This window comes from Schistocerca serialis, chromosome 5, assembly GCF_023864345.2.
Source record: "Schistocerca serialis cubense isolate TAMUIC-IGC-003099 chromosome 5, iqSchSeri2.2, whole genome shotgun sequence".
Lineage (NCBI taxonomy): Eukaryota > Metazoa > Arthropoda > Insecta > Orthoptera > Acrididae > Schistocerca > Schistocerca serialis.
Window position 1 is genome coordinate 193322571 of NC_064642.1, and position 24305 is coordinate 193346875.

At 45.4% G+C, this 24305-nt stretch overlaps 1 protein-coding gene across 1 annotated transcript in view; it reads right to left on the minus strand.

Moving 5' to 3' along the window:
- Nucleotides 1-2539: 2539 nt before the first annotated feature.
- LOC126481846 (homeobox protein abdominal-B-like) overlaps nt 2540-24305 on the minus strand; it is a 581297-nt gene continuing 559531 nt past the window's right edge. Inside the window, exons 5-6 of the mRNA XM_050105805.1 lie at nt 6652-6870; nt 2540-2619 (exon numbers count right to left, since the gene is read on the minus strand). Coding sequence (XP_049961762.1) covers nt 2540-2619; nt 6652-6870 — 299 coding nt within the window. The remainder of the gene's footprint in view (nt 2620-6651; nt 6871-24305) is intronic.

Below are 24305 nucleotides of genomic sequence, written 5' to 3' on the forward strand. Positions count from 1 at the left end.
CTTTGCATTAAACCTTAGTTGCTATTCTGTGATTACTCTCCCGCAGTTATCGCGATTATGCTGTTATCCTCTCTCCACGAGTCGCAGCAGCAGTGTGTATCAATATTCGCACCCTTGTACTATCTTTGGCCTCGCGCTTATTGTTTCCGGCTGTGCAGTGTGCGGGCAGTGGGTTGGTTGGCGTGGAGCAGCGAGGAAGTCTCCGTGGCGCGTCTCTGGCAGGGGCCGCTGGCGGCGTCCACGCGCGGTCGGAGTGTGAGGGGCTGTTCACATTGCTACGAGGTCCGTGGCTCACCGATCCCGGACACGAAACTTGAGTCTTTACTTAATCTACCACCCAGCCCCAACTGTTCACATCGTGTCGTTTGAATTTCGTTGTGGGCTGTTGGGACATTCCTGCGAGCAACAGCGTGCGTTTTCAAGTTGCGAAATTCTAGCCACCCTCCTGTGGAGTTTAAATTGATTATTTTGAATTGAAGTGCACCAGAGGAATCTTCTACCTTGTGGCCGTTAACGTTCTGGTTACCTTCCCTGGCCGTTGACGTAAATTCAGGCAGTGTATTTTCATCGTCGTGTTGTGGCTGTCCAGCACGGCGTGTAGTTTGACAGCTGAATGAGTAATTCATTGTGGGCGCCGATACCTTCTGCGTTATTCCATTGAACTCCCTGTTATGTGCTGGTCGGTTGCAGCGGAAGTTATCCTGTCACTTGGTCCGTTGACTGTGTGTCGGTTGGGTTGCCGTCGGATTGAGAATTTGTTGGGCCGACTGCCTGTCTCACCTAAGCGAGCGTTAGTGTTTGAATTCCAGGCCGACCCTTGGAAATTTTTGAGCGCCGTTTGATGTGCTGCCTTTTCTTATTTGTCCTTGTCGTTTGTTTATGTATGGCTTCTAGCCGATTTTAAATTAAAGTTGTTTTGCCCTTAAGGCATGAAACTGTTTGGGCCTTCAGCCTGATTTAAAGAAATATTAGGATAAGACGTTCTGCTTTTTAAAATTCAAATTCCTGTTTTGAGCCTTAAGTTATTGGCCTTCAGCCGATTTTAAGTTAAAGTTGTTTTGCCCTTAGGGCGTGAGATCGTTTGGGCCTTCTGCCTGTTAAAATTCAAATTCTTGTTTTTTAGTCTTAAGTGACTGGCCTTCAGCCGGTTTTAAATTAAAGTTGTTTTGCCCTTGAGGCGTGAGACTGAATGGCGCATTTAGCCGGGAATTAAGTTCTAAAATTAATGTTTGGTTTGCTCTGATGTTAATGTTTTCTTCACTCCGGTAATGTTTGTCAAATGAATAAAGTAGTATGTTCGAGTGCAACTGACAGCCACTCATTTTGGCCCCTTTCCACAAATTAAACAATCTGTCCTGTCCTGCGGCTATAGCAGGGGATCTCACCCATATCGATTCGATACTAGACGAGTGGAAAACTGTAGCGGGTCAGATGAAACCTGCTGTCAGTCGGTAAGAGCTGATCGTAGGGTTCGAGAGTGCCGCAGGCCCCACGAAGTCATGGACTTAAGTTGTCAACAGAGCACTGCGCAAGCTAGTGATGGCTCCATAACGGTGTGGGCTGTGTTTACTTGGAACTGACTGGGTCCTCTGGTCCAACTGAACCGATTGTTGACTGAAAATAGCTATGTTCGGCTCCCTGGAGACCACTTGCAGCCATTCACGGACTTTATGTGCCCAAACAACGATCGCCACAAGTGTTCGCAACTGGTTTGACGAACATTCTGGGCAATTCGAGCGAATGATTTGCCAACCCAGATCGCCCAGCATGAGTCCTATAGAACATTTATGGGACATAATCGAGAGATCAGTGCACAAAATACGATTACGAACGGCTGTAGAGGCAGCATGGTTCAGTAGTTCTGAAGGGGACTTTCAAAGACTAGTTGAGTCCATGTCACGTCGAGCTGCAGCACCAAGTTGGGCAAAAGGGGGTCCGGCACAATGTTACAAGCTATTCCATGAACTTTGTCACCTCATTGTAAAACTTGATACCGGATGACGACCGTATCCTGTCGAAACCACTTCCACATGTTTAACCATAGGACATCACAGTATCCGCACATATTAGTTATTCGTGATAGTAACGGCGAAAAAGTAACAGATGCCAGTAACATCAAAAGGCACCATATAAATAAGGCTTCATATTGGTCGCGGTCGTGCCGAGCCTAAAATGTTGATATTTAAGGAGTCCCATTATTCTATGTACCACGTAGTCAGCAAGTAATACACGGATGCCCAGCTCCTTTGTGTGGGTGCAACAGACAGCGTGCGAAATGAGGTGGCATTAAGCAGCGGAGCGGCTTGTCGGAGGCAGGGCAGCGGGTGCGAACGGCCGCGCCGTGTTTATGGGGCGGCGGGCGGCGTGCGGCTGACAGCGTGAAACATGCGCCCGCATAATCTGCATTACTAAATGCAGCGCCATTTGTCAGCGCCAAGCACTCGCCGCCACCGCCGCCGCCCGTGACGGATACCGCCCCCGCCACGCCCCCGCGGCCTGCCGCCTGCCTTACAACAGGCAAATATTTGCTGCCGCCGGCTTACCCGCAGATAAGATCCCGGGGCTTCAGCAGGTGCGACTCGCGAAGTGCGTGTCTATCTGTCGGCTGGCCGTCCCTGTCTGCAACGCCGCAATAAATCGACTACATTCTGGCAATTAGGCAACGGAGAAACTATACTGGCTGACTTACATTGAGGTGACATAAGTGTTGGGATACCTCCAAACATCGTGTCGGACCTCCTTTGTCCGGTGCACTGCAGCAACATGACGTGGCATGGACTCACAAGTCGTTCGAGGTTCCCTGCAAAAATACTGAACCATGATGGCTCTACAGCCGTTCACAACTGCGAAAGCGTTGCCAGTGCAGAATTTTGTGCACGAATTAACCTCCCCGATTATGTCCCATAAATGATGGATGGGATTCACGTCGGACGATGTGGATAGCTAAATCATTCGATCTAATTGTCCAGAATGTTCTTCAAATCAACTGCGAACAACTGTGGTCCTGTGAAAAGGCGCATTGATATCCATAAAAATTCCATCGTTGTTTGGGAACACGAAGTCCATGAATGGCTACAAATGGGCCCGAAGCAGCCGAATATAGCCATTCCCAGTAAATGATCGGTTCAGTTGGACCAGAGAACCCGATCAAATCCCTGTAAATACAGCCCACACCATAATGGAGTCACCCCCAGCTTGCACAGCGCCTTGTTGACAACCTGGGTCCATGGCTACGTGTGATCTGCAGTATACCCAAACCCTACCATCAGCTGTTACCGACTAAAATCGAGATTGCTCTGGCCAGCTACAGTTTTGCAGTAGTCTAGGATCTTAATTGTGGTTCCTCTCTTTTGAGCCCAACCCGACGGATATCTATGGTAGATCGGGGAAAACCACCGTTCAGGTCGTGTTGTCGGCGGGGCCGGGAGGTGTTTGCGCCTGATGTACTCTACTAGTAGCCTTGTAGGCTTAGCACAAACCGTTAGCGTCATTACCTTTATTACTTTTACAGCAAGTACCCTTTCATTAGCAACTTTGAGCCAAGCACAAAATCAGTTACCTCTCTATTGTATATCGTAAAAAGTTTGGCAGGCTGGACATAGAGGTCTTAGTCTTAGTTTCTAGCTTTAACGTACCATAATCTCTTCTAGTTAAGTTAGTTTTTAGGATGGTAGATGTTAAAGGCATGGTGAGCGATGGCCAGAGTCTTGAGGATCATTCCAAGACCCGGGCCGCCGCCCACAACCAGGTGATGGGCAATATTATACCTATCTCTTCTCTATTCAATTCTCTTCCTTCCTTCTTTCTAAATCTTTAATTTCGTTTTGTTTATTACTATCCCACATTATTTTGTATTAGTTATAAGTTTTTATAATGCTGCAAAAAAAAAGATATCAAATGGACGTAAACAAATAGAGCCCGCCTCCACGTGGCGGGACACGGGCAACAGTGTGAGTGGGGACGGGAGCCGGTGTGGTGTTACTTTCAGTCGCACCGGACCCCGAACCCAGTCACAGCGGCTATGTGGCAACATACGATCCACCATAAGAAATCAGACGGTGGGTCATAAAAAATAAGCAGCTAGTGAAAAACGAAGTAGTCTAGGATCCATCCGATATGGTCCCGGACCCAGGAGAGGAGGTGCAGGCGATGTCGCGCTGTTAGCAAATGTACTCACGTCGGTCGGCTGCTGCTGTAGCCCATTAAAGCCAAATTTCGACGCACTGTCCAAACGAATACGTCCCACACTGATTTATGCGGTTATTTCATGCAGTGTTGCTTGTCTCTTAGCACTGACAATTCTACGCAGACGACGCTGTTCTCGGTCGTTAAGTGAAAGTTGTCGGTCACCGTGTTGTCCGCGGTGAGAGGCAATGCCCGGAATTTCGTATTTTCGGCTCACTCTTAACACTGTGGATCCAGGAATAATGAATTCTCTAATGATTTCCGAAGTGAAATGTCTCATGCGTTTAGCTCCAACAACCATTCCGCGTTCTATGTCTCTTAATTCCAGTCGTGTGGCCGTAATCGCATCGGACACCTTTTCACATGAGTACAAATGACAGTTCCGCCAACGCACTGCCCTTTTATACCCTGTGTACGCGATACTACCGCCTTCAGTATATATGCATGTCTCTGTCTCATGGCTTCTATCACCTCAGTGCAGACTTGAAGGGGCACAATTACAATCGCTGTACACTGTCCTAAGGTGAGTATTTTAGGGTAAGGAGCAAGTGGTCACAAATCAGAACTGCAGGCGCACGAGGTCTTCAATGAGCAATGCCTGACAGGCACCTCGTTGTGAACTGCTTACGTTTCGCAGCGAATAACCGCCTGCACACAAGCAAGCGTGGAACAGTTAATCACAGGGAATTTCTGCAGGGACTTCTTTGCGGAAGGTGGGGCCCTTCCTGGAATAGCTAACTTTCCGCAGGTACTCTGTTTGTGAGTTGGCGAAGCCAACGAATCTGAAAGCAAAGGACGTGGTTGTGGTGACTGAGTAATCTGCAGCTTAGCCCGAGATCTAGGTTACATTGGAATGTGACAGTCTGGTTGTGAATTTGCGAACTCAACGAGCGTGAAAGCAAAGCAGTGATTGTGGTGACGGACTGATCTCTAGCTAGGTCCTACGTCTAGGTTAGGCTGGAATGCGATAGTCTGGTTGTGAGTTGGCGAAACCAACGAATGTGAAAGGAACCTGAAGTGTATTGGGCTTCGCTATAGTGTCAACATATTCCATCTCCGCACAAATGTCACTTCTCTCAACCACTACAAACTCGACAAGACATTGGTATTGCTACCTTCAATACGTCTGTGATGTTTCACTGTGGAGTTTACCACTCTCTACCGTTCACGACTGTTTATCAGCGATGCTGCATTGCTCGTTACGGGAACTTGAAGATATATGTATTTTTTATATGTTGCACAGAGTGTAGTGTCCGGAAAGCAGGAAAAATGTACAGAAGATGAAACTTCCTGGCACATTAAAACTGTGTGCCGGACCGAGACTCGAACTCTGGACCTTTGCCTTTCGCGGGCAAGTGCTCTACCATCTGAGCTACCCAAGCACGACTCACACCCCGTCCTCACAGCTTCACTTCCGCCAGTACCTCGCCTCCTACCTTCCAAACTTCACAGAAGCTTTCCTGCGAGTTCGAGTCTCGGTCCGGCACACAGTTTTAATCTGCCAGGAAGTTTCATATCAGCGCACACTCCGCTGCAGAGTGAAAATCTCAGTCTGTACAAAACATGGTTTCGCAATGCGTAATACAAGAAAACAAATTTTGGTGCTGGAATGCTCTTCAAATATAGGATATTCAATTGTATCTACTTTCACTACAGAGACAACGAACAGTTTCCTCGAAATCTTGGACGGCTACCTGGACAGTTCACAAACGTTTCTGACCACCGCAGTGTGGCAGAGCACAGTACCTCGCCTCCTACCTTCCAAACTTCACAGAAGCTTTCCTGCGAGTTCGAGTCTCGGTCCGGCACACAGTTTTAATCTGCCAGGAAGTTTCATATCAGCGCACACTCCGCTGCAGAGTGAAAATCTCAGTCTGTACAAAACATGGTTTCGCAATGCGTAATACAAGAAAACAAATTTTGGTGCTGGAATGCTCTTCAAATATAGGATATTCAATTGTATCTACTTTCACTACAGAGACAACGAACAGTTTCCTCGAAATCTTGGACGGCTACCTGGACAGTTCACAAACGTTTCTGACCACCGCAGTGTGGCAGAGCACCCTCCGCTACAAGGGCGTGCTGAAAAGTTGTGCCTCCGAATTTTTTTATGTGAAATAACTGGATACAATACGCATTTTTAGCTTCTACGTATTGCACAGTAGTCTGCGATGCAACCTCTGCAGCGAAATTTTAAAATCTACCTCACCTAGAGTCAACCCACAGTGCCAAATACCAGGATGTCAATACTTGTGGCGTGGAACATGCGAGCCTTCGAAACACTGCGGGTGCCACTCCTCTGTCAGGTGTTTGTGCTATGGCTGGACGGTGACATATTAGTCTCGGTTCTCCAGCAACCGCTCCTGAGTCGCATACAAACCGCGAAGAAGGAAATTTCCCAGGAACATAACCTGGCCATGCCTGAGTCTAAGTCAACATGTTAAGAGGCTAAGTTGCAACACTTACGATCTGAATTCCCAGACAGACCTTCAAAGATGTTATCAGTAGAGCCTTTGCAACAGGCGCCGTGCAGCTCCCAGGAATACGACTGGTAACGAGGCACCTTCTGCCAGGGAGCGTCCAACACCGTGCGGCTGTAGCCACAACGTGGCTGCTCTTTAGCGAGGCAGGCAGTTTTTGCATGCCCGATGCGCGACACTGCCCAGCCGGTTGTCACCCGCTCACCTGGCGTGAAATTCAGGAACGCGCCACACGCTGCAAAAACAAGCTGTCGAACCAAGCCTAACTCCATGGAGTCGCCAATCAAGCCTAACTCTGCAACACTCTTGACGGTACGAGAGCCAGCAATGCAGCACCTACTTTCCCGTTAACTACAAGTACAAGATCGTAATAGGCAAAAAAAAGTCAGAAAGAGCCAATGTCAATTTGGATGATACCATTCAATTTTCTTAATTAATCGTCCTGGTAGCAATCAGTCCCAACGTTTTTTACCTGAGATTTTTTATTTCGCTACCGGAGTATTCGGACTGTGGCGACATCAAGAGCTAACACAAATCCGACATTTACGGTTAAGATAAGTGCAGTTTACACATCGCTCTTTATTTTTTTATTCAATTACTTTCATGCAAGTAACTTAAGTAGGTCTAAATGAAGTAACATAACTTTCATTCGTAGTCACTTTTATTATTTCATATAAATATTATTTCATGAAGAATAGATGGGTAGATCACGTAACTAATGAGGAGGTACTGATTAGAATTGGGGAGAAGAGGAATTTCTGGCAGAGCTTGACTAGAAGAAGGGATCGGTTGGTAGGACACGTTCTGAGGCATCAGTTTGGTATTGGAGGGAAGCGCGGTGGGTAAAAGTCGTAGAGGGAGACCAAGAGATGAATACATTAAGCATGTTCAGAAGGATATAGGCTGCAGCAGTTATTCGGGGATGAAGAGGCTTGCACAGGATAGAGTAGCTTGGAGAGCTGCATCAAACCAGTCTCTGGACTGAAGACCACAACAACACAACATAAAGTTTCACGAGCCCTTTCAGGAATGCTTGAGATGCCATCAGTTACGTACACAGTTACAACACATACTGATAAAGTTAGTTTTTACTGTCAGCATATCTACCAAGCGACCTTTTCCGAATTCTAATAGTCATGGCATTTAATTCAGTATCAAACAGGTAATTTGCGTAAATCTCTGCATATTAAAGATGTCCGCCAGTACATGTGTGCATTTTTCTGACACGTCTACCTCAAAGCAGATCCGATATAGGTTTACCTTAAGTGATTTCCAAAGTATATGAGAAATACGAAAACCTAGTCTTTTGATTCTAATACTCAAGGAACAGTAAACAGTCTTTTCGTCTGTGTTTCTATGGCGTCTTCCGGGGTATTATATCTTCGTCATCAGACAGACTTACTTACATCAGCATAAAATGGACAATCTGTTCGTCAAATTTTCTGGTCTCCCCGTAGCATTGTCTGGCAGTAAAAATATTGAGGGTAAAATTTCCGAGAGATTTAACACTGAACAGCAACAAAACTCAGAGAACGAGTTTCGTCGGACGAATGAATGAATGGGAAGTGCAACGTATCGGAAGTGCAGTTAACTTACGTAAGACCTTGCCTACAAATCTCTCGCCCCATCGATTCTTGAGTATTATTCGTTAACTTCGTAATACTGCAACTGCTGTGTTCGGATGCAGGCTGAGTTGGCATCCCTTCGCTCCCAGCTTCAGACAGTGTTGGCTTCGGTCACACAGCTTGAGGCTGTTGCCAATGGGCATCACTGTGGGGGTCCAGATGGAGGTTTGTCGGGTACGGCCAGCTCGTCACACGCATCCCCCGATCGGACTGCGACTGTGGTTGCCCGGGATACTGCCCGCATTGAGGCTGATCCCTCACCTGTGGTAGAGTGGGAAGTCGTCTCAAGGTGTGGCAGGGGGCGAAAGACATTCCGGAGGGCTGAACGGAAGGCCTCTCCAGTTTGTCTGACGAACCGGTTCTACATCTACATTTATACTCCGCAAGCCACCCAACGGTGTGTGGCGGAGGGCACTTTACGTGCTCTGTCTCAGGCTGATACTGATCTTCAGCCTGACATGGCTGCTTATCCTGTTCCAGAGGTTGCCCCTCAGTCTGCAAGATCCGGGCGGTCGCAGAGGGTGGGCTTACTGGTAGTTGGGAGCTCCAACGTCAGGCACATAATGGGGCCCCTTAGGGATATGGCAGCAAGAGAGGGGAAGAAAACCAATGTGCACTCCGTGTGCATACCGGGGGGAGTCATTCCAGATGTGGAAAGGGTCCTTCCGGATGCCATGAAGGGTACAGGATGCACCCATCTGCAGGTGGTCGCTCATGTCGGCACCAATGATGTGTGTCGCTATGGATCGGAGGAAATCCTCTCTGGCTTCCGGCGGCCATCTGGTTTGGTGAAGACTGCCAGTCTCGCTAGCGGGATGAAAGCAGAGCTCACCATCTGCAGCATCGTCGACAGGACTGACTGCGGACCTTTGGTACAGAGCCGAGTGGAGGGTCTGAATCAGAGGCTGAGACGGTTCTGCGACCGTGTGGGGCTGCAGATTCCTCGACTTGCGCCATAGGGTGGTGGGGTTTCGGGTTCCGCTGGATAGGTCAGGAGTCCACTACACGCAACAAGCGGCTACACGGGTAGCAGGGGTTGTGTGGCGTGGGCTGGGCGGTTTTTTAGGTTAGATGGCCTTGGGCAAGTACAGAAACGGCAACAGCCTCAACGGGTGCGTGGCAAAGTCAGGACATGCGGGGACCAAGCAGCAATCGGTATTGTAATTGTAAACTGTCGAAGCTGCGTTGGTAAAGTACCGGAACTTCAAGCGCTGATAGAAAGCACCGAAGCTGAAATCGTTATAGGTACAGAAAGCTGGCTGAAGCCACAGATAAACTCTGCCGAAATTTTTACAAAGGTACAGACGGTGTTTAGAAAGGATAGATTGCATGCAACCGGTGGTGGAGTGTTCGTCGCTGTTAGTAGTAGTTTATCCTGTAGTGAAGTAGAAGTGGATAGTTCCTGTGAATTATTATGGGTGGAGGTTACACTCAACAACCGAGCTAGGTTAATAATTGGCTCCTTTTACCGACCTCCCGACTCAGCAGCATTAGTGGCAGAACAACTGAGAGAAAATTTGGAATACATTTCACATACATTTTCTCAGCATGTTATAGTCTTAGGTGGAGATTTCAATTTACCAGATATAGACTGGGACACTCAGATGTTTAGGACGGGTGGTAGGGACAGAGCATCGAGTGACATTATACTGAGTGCACTATCCGAAAATTACCTCGAGCAATTAAACAGAGAACCGACTCGTGGAGATAACATCTTGGACCTATTGATAACAAACAGACCCGAACTTTTCGACTCTGTAAGTGCAGAACAGGGAATCAGTGATCATAAGGCCGTTGCAGCATCCCTGAATATGGAAGTTAACAGGAATATAAAAAAGGGAGGAAGGTTTATCTGTTTAGCAAGAGTAATAGAAGGCAGATTTCAGACTACCTAACAGATCAAAACGAAAATTTCTGTTCCGACACTGAAAATGTTGAGTGTTTATGGAAAAAGTTCAAGGCAATCGTAAAATGCGTTTTAGACAGGTACGTGCCGAGTAAAACTGTGAGGGACGGGAAAAACCCACCGTGGTACAACAACAAAGTTAGGAACCTACTGCGAAAGCAAAGAGAGCTTCACTCCAAGTTTAAACGCAGCCAAAACCTCTCAGACAAACAGAAGCTACACGATGTCAAAGTTAACGTAAGGAGGGCTATGCGTGAAGCGTTCAGTGAATTCGAAAGTAAAATTCTATGTACCGACTTGACAGAAAATCCTAGGAAGTTCTGGTCTTACGTTAAATCAGTAAGTGGCTCGAAACAGCATATCCAGACACTCCGGGATGATGATGGCATTGAAACAGAGGATGACACGCGTAAAGCTGAAATACTAAACACCTTTTTCCAAAGCTGTTTCACAGAGGAAGACCGCACTGCAGTTCCTTCTCTAAATCCTCGCACAAACGAAGAAATGGTTGACATCGAAATAAGTGTCCAATGAATAGAAAAGCAACTGGAATCACTCAACAGAGGAAAGTCCACTGGACCTGACGGGGTACCAATTCGATTCTACACAGAGTACGCAAAGAACTTGCCCCCCTTCTAACAGCCGTGTACCGCAAGTCTCTAGAGGAACGGAAGGTTCCAAATGATTGGAAAAGAGCACAGGTAGTCCCAGTCTTCAAGAAGGGTCGTCGAGGAGATGCGCAAAACTATAGACCTATATCTCTGACGTCGATCTGTTGTAGAATTTTAGAACATGTTTTTTGCTCGAGTATCACGCCGTTTTTGGAAACCCAGAATCTACTATGTAGGAATCAACATGGATTCCGGAAACAGCGATCGTGTGAGATCCAACTCGCTTTATTTGTTCATGAGACCCAGAAAATATTAGATACAGGCTCCCAGGTAGATGCTATTTTTCTTGACTTCCGGAGGGCGTTCGATACAGTTCCGCACTATCGCCTGATAAAACAAAGTAAGAGCCTACGGAATATCAGACCAGCTGTGTGACTGGATTGAAGAGTTTTTAGCAAACAGAACACAGCATGTTGTTATCAATGGAGAGACGTCTACAGACATTAAAGTAACCTCTGGCGTGCCACAGGGGAGTGTTATGGGACCATTGCTTTTCACAATATATATAAATGACCTAGTAGATAGTGTCGGAAGTTCCATGCGGCTTTTCGCGGATGATGCTGTAGTATACAGAGAAGTTGCAGCATTAGAAAATTGTAGCGAAATGCAGGAAGATCTGCAGCGGATAGGCACTTGGTGCAAAAAAAATGGTTCAAATGGCTCTGAGCACTATGGGACTCAACTGCTGAGGTCATTAGTCCCCTAGAACTTAGAACTAGTTAAACCTAACTAACCTAAGGACATCACAAACATCCATGCCCAAGGCAGGATTCGAACCTGCGACCGTAGCGGTCTTGCGGTTCCAGACTGCAGCGCCTTTAACCGCACGGCCACTTCGGCCGGCGTACTTGATGCAGGGAGTGGCAACTGACCCTTAACATAGACAAATGTAATGTATTGCGAATACATAGAAAGAAGGATCCTTTACTGTATGATTATATGATAGCGGAACAAACACTGGTAGCAGTTACTTCTGTAAAATATCTGGGAGTATGCGTGCGGAACGATTTGAAGTGGAATGATCATATAAAATTAATTGTTGGTAAGGCGGGTAACAGGTTGAGAATCATCGGGAGAGTCCTTAGAAAATGTAGTCCATCAACAAAGGAGGTGGCTTACAAAACACTCGTTCGACCTATACTTGAGTATTGCTCATCAGTGTGGGATCCGTACCAGATCGGGTTGACGGAGTAGATAGAGAAGATCCAAAGAAGAGCGGCGCGTTTCGTCACAGGGTTATTTGGTAACCGTGATAGCGTTACGGAGATGTTTAACAAACTCAAGTGGCAGACTCTGCAAGAGAGGCGGTCTGCATCGTGGTGTAGCTTGCTCGCCAGGTTTCGAGAGGGTGCGTTTCTGGATGAGGTATCGAATATATTGCTTCCCCCTACTTATACCTCCCGAGGAGATCACGAATGTAAAATTAGAGAGATTAGAGCGCGCACGGAAGCTTTCAGACAGTCGTTCTTCCCGCGAACCGTACGCGACTGGAACAGGAAAGGGAGGTAATGACAGTGGCACGTAAAGTGCCCTCCGCCACACACCGTTGGGTGGCTTGCGGAGTATAAATGTAGATGTAGATGTAGAATACTAATAATATCTAAGAAACAATATGATCCCCTTTTTTATTTTATTTATTTATTTTGCATTTTGTTCGTTGTTGATCGTTGTGTTTGGTCGTTGCGGACGTCATATGACATCCGTTAAAGTTCATTTTGTTGATCCTTCCACTCAGTTTTTTAATTACAGAGGCCAACCGGCTCTCTGACCGAACACGCTGAGCTACCGTGCTGGCATTTTTTTTGTGTGTTCCCCATTTACCACTGAAAGGTATATACATTGTTCTTTACGTATGAAACGAAGCGTTCACAGAACTCTGCAGCTTCGAAATCCTACTACAATAGTTAACATAACACTCTCTCCACGAATTACATTCATGAATTTTTCTCAGGATCTCAGTCGAGTAAAATGGTCGCAATGTAGCGACGTTTCGGCAACTTCTTTAGCTGCCATCAACATGTCTCTACACATGGACCAATTTTTTCGGCTGATATCCAACGAAAAATAAAGGAAAATCGTCTCATTTTCTCTTTTGGTGGACGAAGTGGAAACATATATAAAAGTGGCTGGTTATATTTATGGCACTTGTATGTTTGGAATGTTATCCATTACAGTCACTGTCAAGTGAGTCTGACCCAAAATGTTCGCAGTCAAAACGCAGAAGCGTTATAAACATTTCTGAAATTGACAACATCTCATACAGCGAAACAGATCGCAATTTGTGAATGCCGAAACAGATTTGAGACATTCTCTCACCAGGACATTTACAATCGTGTATATTAATTACTGTCAGCGTGCGGTACACAAATCATAAAACCTTGCTTCGTAGGAGCTCTGAACTTCACGCAGTGCGAATAATGCGACGAAGTCCCCTTTAGTGGGACATTAATTCCGCAAAGTTTTAAAGCGGAGCCTGTAAAATGTTTGTAACGCAACTCTCCCCACTCCCCACGAAGGCTCACACTTTAGCAAACCAGCTTCAAAAATAGGGATAAAAAGTGCGCGGCATTCTATTAGCGCTGTTTAAAATGCAAATTTGCTTCCGCACGCGCCGGCCGGCCAGTCGGTCCAAATAAAAGCGGGCACGAGCCGCTTTAAACGTGTCTATCGGCCGACCGCGGATGAGGGTTGACGACAAATCTAGCACGCGCGCCAGTGCGCATGCGCGACTCGGCGCTCCGCGCGTGTTAAAATATTGTCGGCCGCAGCTGTTGGGTGTTTACAAACGAGCGCGCCCTACACGTCACGAGCCATGTTTTATCGAGAGTCATTTGTCACGCCAGCCGCCCGCACCGCCATCTATCGCCCGCGAGGTGTAGCCAGCCGGCCGGGGATGCTACAATGGCGCCGGCCGCCCACGCTGCGTGACAAAGGAAACGGGCGCCGAGCGCGTGACGCGGCTTAGCGGGAGATGCTCTGCGATCGCGAGTTGAAGAGGGGGGCTCCATTCACAGGACACAGAGTTCTGCGTGGGTCGGGATTTGGCATGGTAAGAACAAGTGGGGTTTTACCGGAACAGGGATATGAGTAGGAAAACCTTGTGTAACACTGTAGTTGAGAGAAGAGTAGTTACGGTTGTGCAGAGAGGCCGCTGAAAAACAAAAAAGGTACAGAAAACCGTCTCAGCCACATTACCGGTACAGTCATAGTTTAGTGTAATAACTCGTCTAGTGGACTTTTAGTCGGTACCATGTGTACTCAATGTATCGAGCCTCAACGAAACGCGCAGACTGACCACCGTCTATCTGGAAGAACCGGGGATGAAATCCTCGAGCGGCACTTCAGACTTGGCTTTCCCGTGGTTTCCTAATGTCACCTAAGCCGAATCCTGGTTGGTTCAAAAATGGCTCTGAGCACTATGGGACTTAACATCTGAGGTCATCAGTCCCGTAGGACTTAGAACTACTTAAACTAACTAACCTAAGGACATCACACACATCCATACCCGAGGCAGGCCGAATCCTGGGACAGTTGCTTAAAAAAAGGGAAAGGACCTATTTCCTACATCACTCTTATCCGGTTCGAATGTTTACGCCGTCTTTAATGAACTTGACTGGAAGTTAAACGCTAATGCGCTTCCTCCTCTAGTAGTCTTTTTTTCTGAGTATTTCCTGGTAACTCGACAAAGCAAGGCACCGAGACAGTGGAGAATCAGTGGGGCGAAAGAATTACAAGTAACCTTCTTTGTAGATGAATTACTTTTTATAATAAACACCCCTCACGGATTAGGCCTTAGGACTGCTACGAAAATAAATGTAATGTCGTGTGGCTAGGGCCTCCCGTCGGTTAGACCGTTCGCCCAATGCACGTCTTTCGAGATGACGCCACTTCGGTGACTAGCGTGTCGATGGGGATGAAATGATGATGATAAGGACAACAAAATAACTAATTCCTGAGTGGAGAAAATCTCCGACCCAGGCGGGAATCGAACCCGGGCCGTTAGGTATGACATTCCGTGGCGCTGACCACTTTTTTTTTTATTTTTTTTTACACACTGTATCCATCTTTTTTTTTGTTTTTTTTTTTACCAGCCGGGAATCGAACCCGGGACTTTAGGATTGACATTCCGTCACACTGACCACTTTTTTGTTTTTTTTTTTTCATTTTTTTCTGTTTACTTATTTTATTTTTATTTTTTTGTATTTTTTTTGTTTTATTTTTTTTATTTGTTTTCATCTGCCAACCTGTTTTTTATATATGGATGGAAAAAGGCGTCTTTCAGTTACGCCACTCAGCTAGAAGGGCATACGGCCTGTTGTTAATGGACGACTGCCTAAAAGAAAGTACGAAGAGCGATCTATGAATGTGGGACACCGCATCACCATGTCGCCAATCCCTCCATCTGTTATTGCCACTGTGCGGCTGATCCCGGCCGAGGTTTGAGTCCTCCCTCGGGCATGGGTGTGTGTGTTTGTCCTTCGGATAATTTAGATTACGTAGTGTGTAAGCTTAGGGACTGATGACCGTAGCAGTTAAGTCCCATAAAATTTCACAGACATTTGAAAATTTTGTTATAGCCAGTAAATGAAACATAACGATGCCACCAGTTCTTTAATCAAGCGGCTCATCAACTGGCCTCATGAGGCTGGATGGTTCCCGTTCCACAACTCTTTCCTCAACCGGGAATCGAACCCGGGTGCTTCGGCACCGAAAGCAACGACGCTAATCATTCGGCTATGGAGGCGATGTACATTTCGTAATATTAATTAAATTCTTCGTTGATGTTTCACGCAACATCAGAACAATATTAACAAGGAAACACTTTCCTGGTGTTCTACAAATACGAGGGGCGTTCAGTAAGTGATGCAACACTTTTTTTTCTGAAGGCAGTTTAGTTTTATTCGGGATTCCAATACACCATATTATTCCCAAATCTTTTGGTACAAAACCGAGTTTTTCAACATAATCTCCCTTCAATGCGAGGGCCTTACGCCACCTAACTGAGAGGCTCTGTATGCCCGCAGACTACCACCCTACTGACGATGTCGGAGACACGTACAGCTTCCAGCGGAGTACATCCTTCAGTGGGCCAAACAAATGGAAGTAGGAAGTTGCGGGATCCGGGCTGCATGGTGAATGGGGAAGAACAGTCCAGTGGCGTTTTGTGAGTTTCTCTCAGGTAGGCAAACTTGTGTGAGGCCTTGCGTTGTCGTGGACAATGAGAAGTTCGTTTGCATTTATGGGGCGACCAACACGCTCAAGTCGTTTCTTCAATTTCCTGACGGTAGGAAAATACACTTCAGCGTTGATCGTTGGACGACGATGGAGAACACCAATCAGAAATACCCCTTCACACCGTCGCTATGACTTTATCGGCTCATGGTGCGGCTTTGGGTTGGGTTGTTTTGGGGGGGGAAGAGACCAAACTGCGAGGTCATCGGTTTAGGGAAGGACGAGGAAGGAAGTCGGCCGTGCCCTTTCAAAGGAACCATCCCGGCATTTGCCTGGAGCGTTTCAGGGAAATCACGGAAAACCAAAAAAAGGATGGCCGTACGCGGGATTGAACCGTCGTCCTCCCGAATGCGAGTCCAGTGTGCTAACCATTGCGCGACCTCGTTCGGTGGTGCGACTTTGAACTTTTTCTTTTGAGGGTTAAGTGGAGCGACGCCACTCCACGGATTTCCGTTTTGTTTCCAGTTCTAAGTACTGAACCAGTTTTTCATCTCCTGTGACGATGTTCGACAAAAAATTCTTAGGATCGGCCTCGTAACGCGCAAGCAACTCGGCACAGACGGTCCTTCATTGCTCTTTATGATCGTCTGTTAGGCGGCAAGGAAGCCAGTGGGCACATACCTTCGAGTATCCCCTCTAGTGGAGGTGTGCAGCTAGGTGTTTCATGGTGATCCAAAGATCACCTCGAATGAGAGTGTCCGTACGTTCCGACATTGCAGAAGTCACAGCTGTGTGCGGCCGGCCGGCACCCGGGAGATCGGACAGGTTTGCGAGACCTCGTTGTGATTATGATAAGACGCCTCGCGCAACGACTCACCGTGCTTTCGTTCACTGCCAGGTCTCGGTAGACATTCTGCACGAGCTGTGAACATCTGCGATGCTCCGGTTTTTCCACCAAAAGAAAGTCAATGGCAGCTATCTGCTTGGAACGCACCTCCTTCACAGACGCCATTTTGAACTCTACGTATAGCGTCACCACGTATCATGAAACTATAGAGACTGGAACAGGAATTTTCCACGATGTCCCACAGCAAATTCCGCATTTTTCAACCGAAACTGGCGGAGAAAAACAATGCGTAGCAAACCGTTGTAGAATTTATTTGATCACTAACATGCTTTCAACCGACAATGGGAAACGAAACCGAAAGCCGGTCCAGTCCAGGATAAAATAGTACTTGTAAAATTACATCTTATTATCATCAGTGTGATGAAACTCACGACTGGTATCTTTTTCTTTACGACTAGATTTTTGCTGTCGTTTTTCATTAAATTATTCGCAATGTATTTCCATGTATTTGTTGTTGATTACTATGGATTCCTGTGGCTGACGGACGGAATTGTAATAAAAGACGATCGTATCCTTTAACTTATTTACGCATATTACATGATGTTTTGTGGAGAAGACAACATTCCATTAGAACTACTGACAGCCTTGGGAGACCCAGTCCTGACAAAACTCTACCATCTGGTGAGCACGTTGTATGAGACAGGCGAAATTCCCTCAGACTTCAAGAAGGATATAATAATTCCAATCCCAAAGAAAGCAGGTGTCGACAGACGTGAAAATTACCGAACTATCAGTTTAATAAGTCACAGCTGCAAAATACTAACGCGACTTCTTTACAGACGAATGGAAAAACTGATAGAAGCCGACCTCGGGGAAAATCAGTTTGGATTTCGTAGAAATGTTGGAACACTACGACTTACCTTAGAGCAAAGATTAAGGAAAGGCAAACATACGTTTCTAGCATTTGTAGACTTAGAGAAAGCTTTTGACAATGTTGATTGGAATACTCTCTTTCAAATTCTAAAGGTGGCAGGGGTAAAATCAGGGAGCGAAAGGCTATTTACAATTTGTACAGAAACCAGATGGCAGTAACAAGAGTCGAGGGACATGAAAGGGAAGCAGTGGTTGGGAAGGGAGTGAGACAGGATTGTAGTTTATCCCCGATGTTATTCAATCTGTATACTGAGCAAGCAATAAAGGAAACAAAAGAAAAGTTCGGCTTAGGTATTAAAATCCATGGAGAAGAAATAATAACTTTGAGGTTCGCCGATGACATTGTAATTCTGTCAGAGACAGCAAAGGACTTGGAAGAGCAGTTGAACGAAATGGACAGTGTCTTGAAAGGAGGGTATAAGATGAACATCAACAAAAGCAACACGAGGATAATGGAATGAAGTCGAATTAAGTCGGGTGATGCTGAGGGAATTAGATTAGGAAATGAGATACTTAAAGTAGTAAAGGAGTTTTGCTATTTGGGGAGCAAAATAACTGATGATGGTCGAAGTAGAGAGGATATAACATGTATACTGGCAAAGGCAAGGAAAGCATTTCTGAAGAAGAAAAATTTGTTAACATTGAGTATAGATTTAAATGTCAGGAAGTCGTTTCTGAAAGTCTTTGTATGGAGTGTAGCCATGTATGGAAGTGAAACGTAGACGATGAATAGTTTAGACAAGACGAAAATAGAAGCTTTCGAAATCTGGTGCTACAGAAGAACGCTGAAGATTAGATGGGTAGATACATAACTAATGAGGAGGTATTGAATAGAATTGGGGAGAAGAGGAGCTTGTGGCACAAGTTGACTAGAAGAAGGGATCGGTTGGTAGGACATGTTTTGAGATATCGAGCAATCACCAATTTAGTATTGGTAGTATTTTACCCTCGTGGAGGGTAAAAATGGTAGAGGGAGACCAAGAAATGAATACACTAAGCAGATTCAGAAGGATGTAGGCTGCTGTAGGTACTGGGAGATGAAGAAGCTTGCACAGGATAGAGTAGCATGGAGAGCTGCATGAAACCAGTCTCAGGACTGAAGACCACAACAACAACAACAACAACAACAACATGGCAAATATCAGGCAGAAGTGCAACCACCATGTGCTGATCATCCGTTACGGTAAATTATCAGAAATTCGTCTGCTGAACAAAACCACTCGCTGGAAAAGATTCAAGAAACATTCACGTGGACAGCTGCTTCCTGGCTTATTTGAATTTAGAAAAAGCAAATAAGACAAAAGGAAGGTTAAAAGCAAAAGAGAAAAAGAAAGAAGAGCGCCTTCTGACTACAAACAGTGAACAATGCAGGCAGACAAAAATAAATGACTCGACACCGCTTCTCAAAATGTAACTATTGCCCAGTCGACTTAATTAGTCCGGTTTCACAACCTCGCATTTATTACTAATATTAAAATACCATAAAATGAACACCCACGGGCCCGTATGTTGTTATTCAAATTACATCCATATTCATGCGCGCCGTAAGAACGCATTACGATCTGATTACATACGCGCGCAGGCGCCGGCGGAACAAAAACATCTGTCACCGCTCACCGGGCCACAAATAACACGAAACAAATGGACCGCCGCTTAACACGCTCCCGCGAGCCGTCATTAATCACGCCGCGCACGCTTTCAGACGCGACAGCGGCCGTGCCCCGTCATTTCCCACGCCGCGACGATGACTCTATCCGTGCGGCAGCGAAACTCTCGTACGATTTTTCCTCCGCCGCACGGCGACCGCTAATAAGCAGTTGCCGACCGCCACTGGATCTAAAAAACAGGTAATTTACAATTTATACGGGGCGCAATTACAAGTTTAAGTAACGTCTTTAGAGTAGAACCTGGGACCTTTTAATAGCGTTCTAAATGTCGTAAAGTCACGGACGCGCCACTCACGGCTGCAGCCTGCTGCCGTTACGAAATGTCGGCCGCTACGAGATGATGATAGGGCCCCCCGTTTCACGGGCTGCCACTTTTATAATATCGCACGCAATTATCAGGCTATTACCTGGCTGTTTCTTTTCCATTTAACGCGAGCTATCTAACGAGAGCCAGTTGCGCCTCCAATTACAAGCGAGCGGATTACGTGATCTGCGCCTTGCATCCGTGACCTAATTACGGCGTCTCCCCTTCACCCCTCTCACAACCCTCCTCTCTCCCCCCCCCCCCCCCTGCCCCTTTCCATTACATTTGCTTTCGCAGAGAGGATTGCGAGGGGCGCCAACCCGTCTGTGGTGCGCTGTCCACGCAAGCTGCCCCACGGTCGATCGCCCACTTCCACGAAAAGATATTACTTCCGAGTCCACTTACGTGATGACTAGCCTTGTTTCGTGGTCGCCTGCCGCCCAGTCCTTGTTATCCGTCCACACAAAAGCTGTTTTGTCTCTGCATGACGATCTGTTAATCCATATCTGTTCTCCGCAATCGGAAACTACCTCTGGGGCCACACTCTTTTCCCCCTTGCCTGTTCGATTCTGGAATGGCACCTGGAGAAACCGACTGTCGATAGACCAGCTCAAATTTTCGTATTTTCTCTTTGTGATCATTTCAAGAGACATGTCTGGGGGAAGTAATATCTTTCCCTATTAGGGTTGCCGGATGTCCCGGCTTTCCGGGCAGTTCCGGTTTCAGATTAATGAAATCAGTGTTCTGAAAAATATTTTCGGGACGGTAGTTTGTACCGGATTTCAGAGAAATATTCCCACACTGTCTACTTTTTCTCCAAATTCTTGCGTCGATCTATATTTCAGCTGCAGCTGTTCAGCTATGTAATGGAAGTTTTTACTATCTCAGCCGAGTTCCTTAAGGAGTATTATTGCGCAGTAACGTTGCTAACTTTCCATTTTGTACCGTATCTCAGTTTAGTTTAAGCTTCGCAACGGTGTAGTTTTCCGTTTCTCTGTCTGAGAGGTACTGCGGTTAATTTCTTATTGAAGTGTTTGACTGCTTCAAGTTAACTCATAAATGCCGAAGAGGAAGTGTTCATACCAAGGAAAGTATTCAGAAAAATGAGTTTCCATAAAAGGAGGGAGAAGTGACTATGAAGCAGAATGTGTAATTGGTATTATGTTTCCACTGCAGATGAGCGAAGAACAGGTATTAACGATCATTTAGCTACCGTAAAGCATAGACCAAACGTGTACTCAACAAGCATTAAGAAAATGGACAGTTATCCTGTTTCAAATTCTATTAAACATAAACGTAGGCCTCCGCCGCCATTGTCACAGTCAATAAAATTTTTCTGGGTTTGTGACCGCATTGTCAATACGTAAAACCAAAAAAAAAAATTTATACAGTGACCTTCTTCAGGGTGTTTTTGTTTACCATGAAGAAGGTCACTTGCAACAGTGACCGAAACGTCGGTAGTTTTACACATTGACAATGACAGAAATATTTTATTAATTTAAACAGTGCAAATTAGCAACAACACTGGAAAAGTAATGTGCTGTCATACCGTTAAACATCATATGAATTCGAAATCACTGGGCTGTACTTCAAGGCTAAGCTGCAGACTTTTTAACGATTCCAAAGCAGCAAAAAATATGAAGTTGGTCAGAACAAAATCAACAGCAACTGTGAAATCAGCTTTAGCAATGATCTTTCAGAGGTCCATCACTTTTGGTATAGCTGCAGACAGTAGTAATCACAAAGCCGAGAAAATATTCCTATTAATTAATTCACTTTTTAAGCTGCAGCGAAGCGTCCCGGTTTGTCCCGCTGTCTGCTTCCTATTACGTGCATTTTTAGTCAGCTTAACAGAAATGTACTTGCTTGTCAGACAAAAATCACGGAAACGCTATTCCCGTCTCTTCTTGGAAGGTACGCTCTCGAAATTTCAGCAATAAAACCTCTCCGTGATTCACAAACAAACGCTCTCTTTTAGCATCTACTATTGGAGTTTGTCGAGCTTCTCCATACTGCTCTCGCACCGCGTCGCTCTTCTTTCGATCTTTCTATTTTTATTGTTCCAGCTCGGTAAGGGTTCTAGATTGATGACAAAAATTCGAGAGTAAGTCGAGCAAGCGGATTGTTGGCCCCTTCTTTCGTGGGTGAATTACATTATCCGTAAGATTTTTCCAATAAATCTCAGCGAGATTTTTCTGCTCTTTTGTTGTTGTGGTCATTCCACTTTAATTAGCTCCGGATGGTTACTCCTAGATATTGTACGGCACTTCCTGTTTCCTGTATGGGAGAACTCGCCGCGGAATATCAACGAAAACGTTTTCAGTTGTTTCGACCACACTATCACAATCACCTTCATCAGCCGTTGCTGGATATCGGCCTCTAGCTTGTTGCATGTAGAGACAGCGTCAATGCTGCTCCTACATGTTTTCTAATTTCATCTATCTGCCATTCATTAGATCGTCCTCTCGGTCTTTCTTAATCTCTTTCAATGGAACAGATCCGTCTACTGTCCTATCTCCTGGCTACGTATCGTGAGCCGCTTCATTTCATTTGTTTTTCTGTCATGATTACGTCTCGCACTCCAATCTCCTCCCTGATATATTTATTTATTTTCCTGTCTCTCGTAGAACTTCCCTCCCTACATCTCTCCATTACTTGCTGTACCACGCTCAACTTTTGAAAAGGTTTAGCATTGTAAGTTCATGTCTCACTACCATAAACTAAAATTGTCAATTCACACTTTTCTTGTAAGATACATCGGCAGCATGGTTCTGAAAACAGTGTTTAGTTTACCAAAACTACTTCAGTCCATTTTTACTAGCTTTCTTATTTCATCGGTGATAATTTGTAGTATTTCATTTTTAAATGAAACTGTACTGTTCCACATACCTTTGAAAGTCTCAAACATGTATGACGTATATATGCAGACTGGATCGATGGATGGAAATTTGCACCATGGTCTCCTAGTCACTAGGCAGATGCACAATCCACCCAGGCACAGTGGTTTTGCACAAGACAGCCCACTTGGTATTTCCCCTGAACCCGAAGAGCATTGCAGAAGCTCTCCTCCAATTCTATTGGTACAGCACCTCAACATCGAATTATTTCGTTTTTGATTCACTGCTGATACATTATTTTGGTCGTACTATAATTAGTTTTCAGATCTAATTTCAAACTTACTCCGTTTCACACAGATTGAATCAGTGCCTTGAATCAGCGCCTATTGAAGGACAGCTAGAATAGATTTTGTCGAAACTGTGTCATAAGCTTTCTCGAAGTGTACGGATCCAAGTAAACTGGTAATTTATATTCATTGTTCCATTCAGTTATTCCGTCCCTTGTGCTGCATCCGCTTTTAAAGCCAGGCTGATTAAAAACTATTTTTTTACCTGCTGTTGGTGAGAATTTTAGTGAATATCACATACAATCAGAAGGAGGCTGACAGGCGTATAACTTCCTACAGCTGTCTCTCTCCTTTCTGATTACAATTTTGTTCCAATTCTGGGAATTGTCTGCAACGTACGTAGAAACTTTGCAGAATTCGGGTAGTTGTTTAATTTCCACAAGTGGAAAAACGTCAGCACACAAACAAACAAAAATACACACACAAAAACACACACACACACACACACACACACACACACACACCAAATTGGTATTGCACATTGATCTGTTCTCATTCGATGGATACAGTATAAAGGTTGCCGTCCACTGGGTACGTGCAATCTGACAATTACCTCGTTTTTTGGAATTTGCATATGCCTCACTGACAATTACATGTCTACAACTACATATATACTTCGTAAGCCACTAAACGGTGCACGGCGGAAGGTACAGTGTACCAGTGCTGTCAACGTGCTACCCTATTCCAGCTAAGTACCATGCAAGGGAAGAATGTATATATGCTTGTGTAGGGGCCCTAACATCTATCTTATTCTCAAGATCCCTAAGCGAGACATTGGATGGTGGCAGCGTAAGTGTCGCAAAGTCTTCCTAGAATACTTGTTCTCTAAATTTACCTAACAGAGTTTACAAATACTGACTCCACGTAATCGTCCCATTTCATATTATGCCTATGGTGCGAAAACTGGCAGTTGGCCCTGAATAAGGAAAAGTGCGAAGTTATTCACATGAGTACTAAAAGAAATCGGCTAAATTTCGATTACACGGTAAGTCACACAAATCTGGAGGCTGTAGATTCAACTAAATACAAAGGGATTACAATTACAAATAACCTAAATTGGATCGATCACATAGATAATATTGTGGGTAGAGCAAACCAAAGACTGCAATTCGTAGGCAGAACACTTAGAAGGTGCAACAGGTCTACTAAAGAGGCTGCTTAAACCACGCTTGTCCTCCCAATTCTGGAGTATAGCTGTGCGGTGTGTGATCCGCATCATGTGGGACTGACGGATGAAATCGAAAAAGTACAAAAAAAGGCAGTTCGTTTTGTATTATCGCGAAATAGGGAAGATAGATAGACATGATACGTGAATTTCAATCACCAGTTTT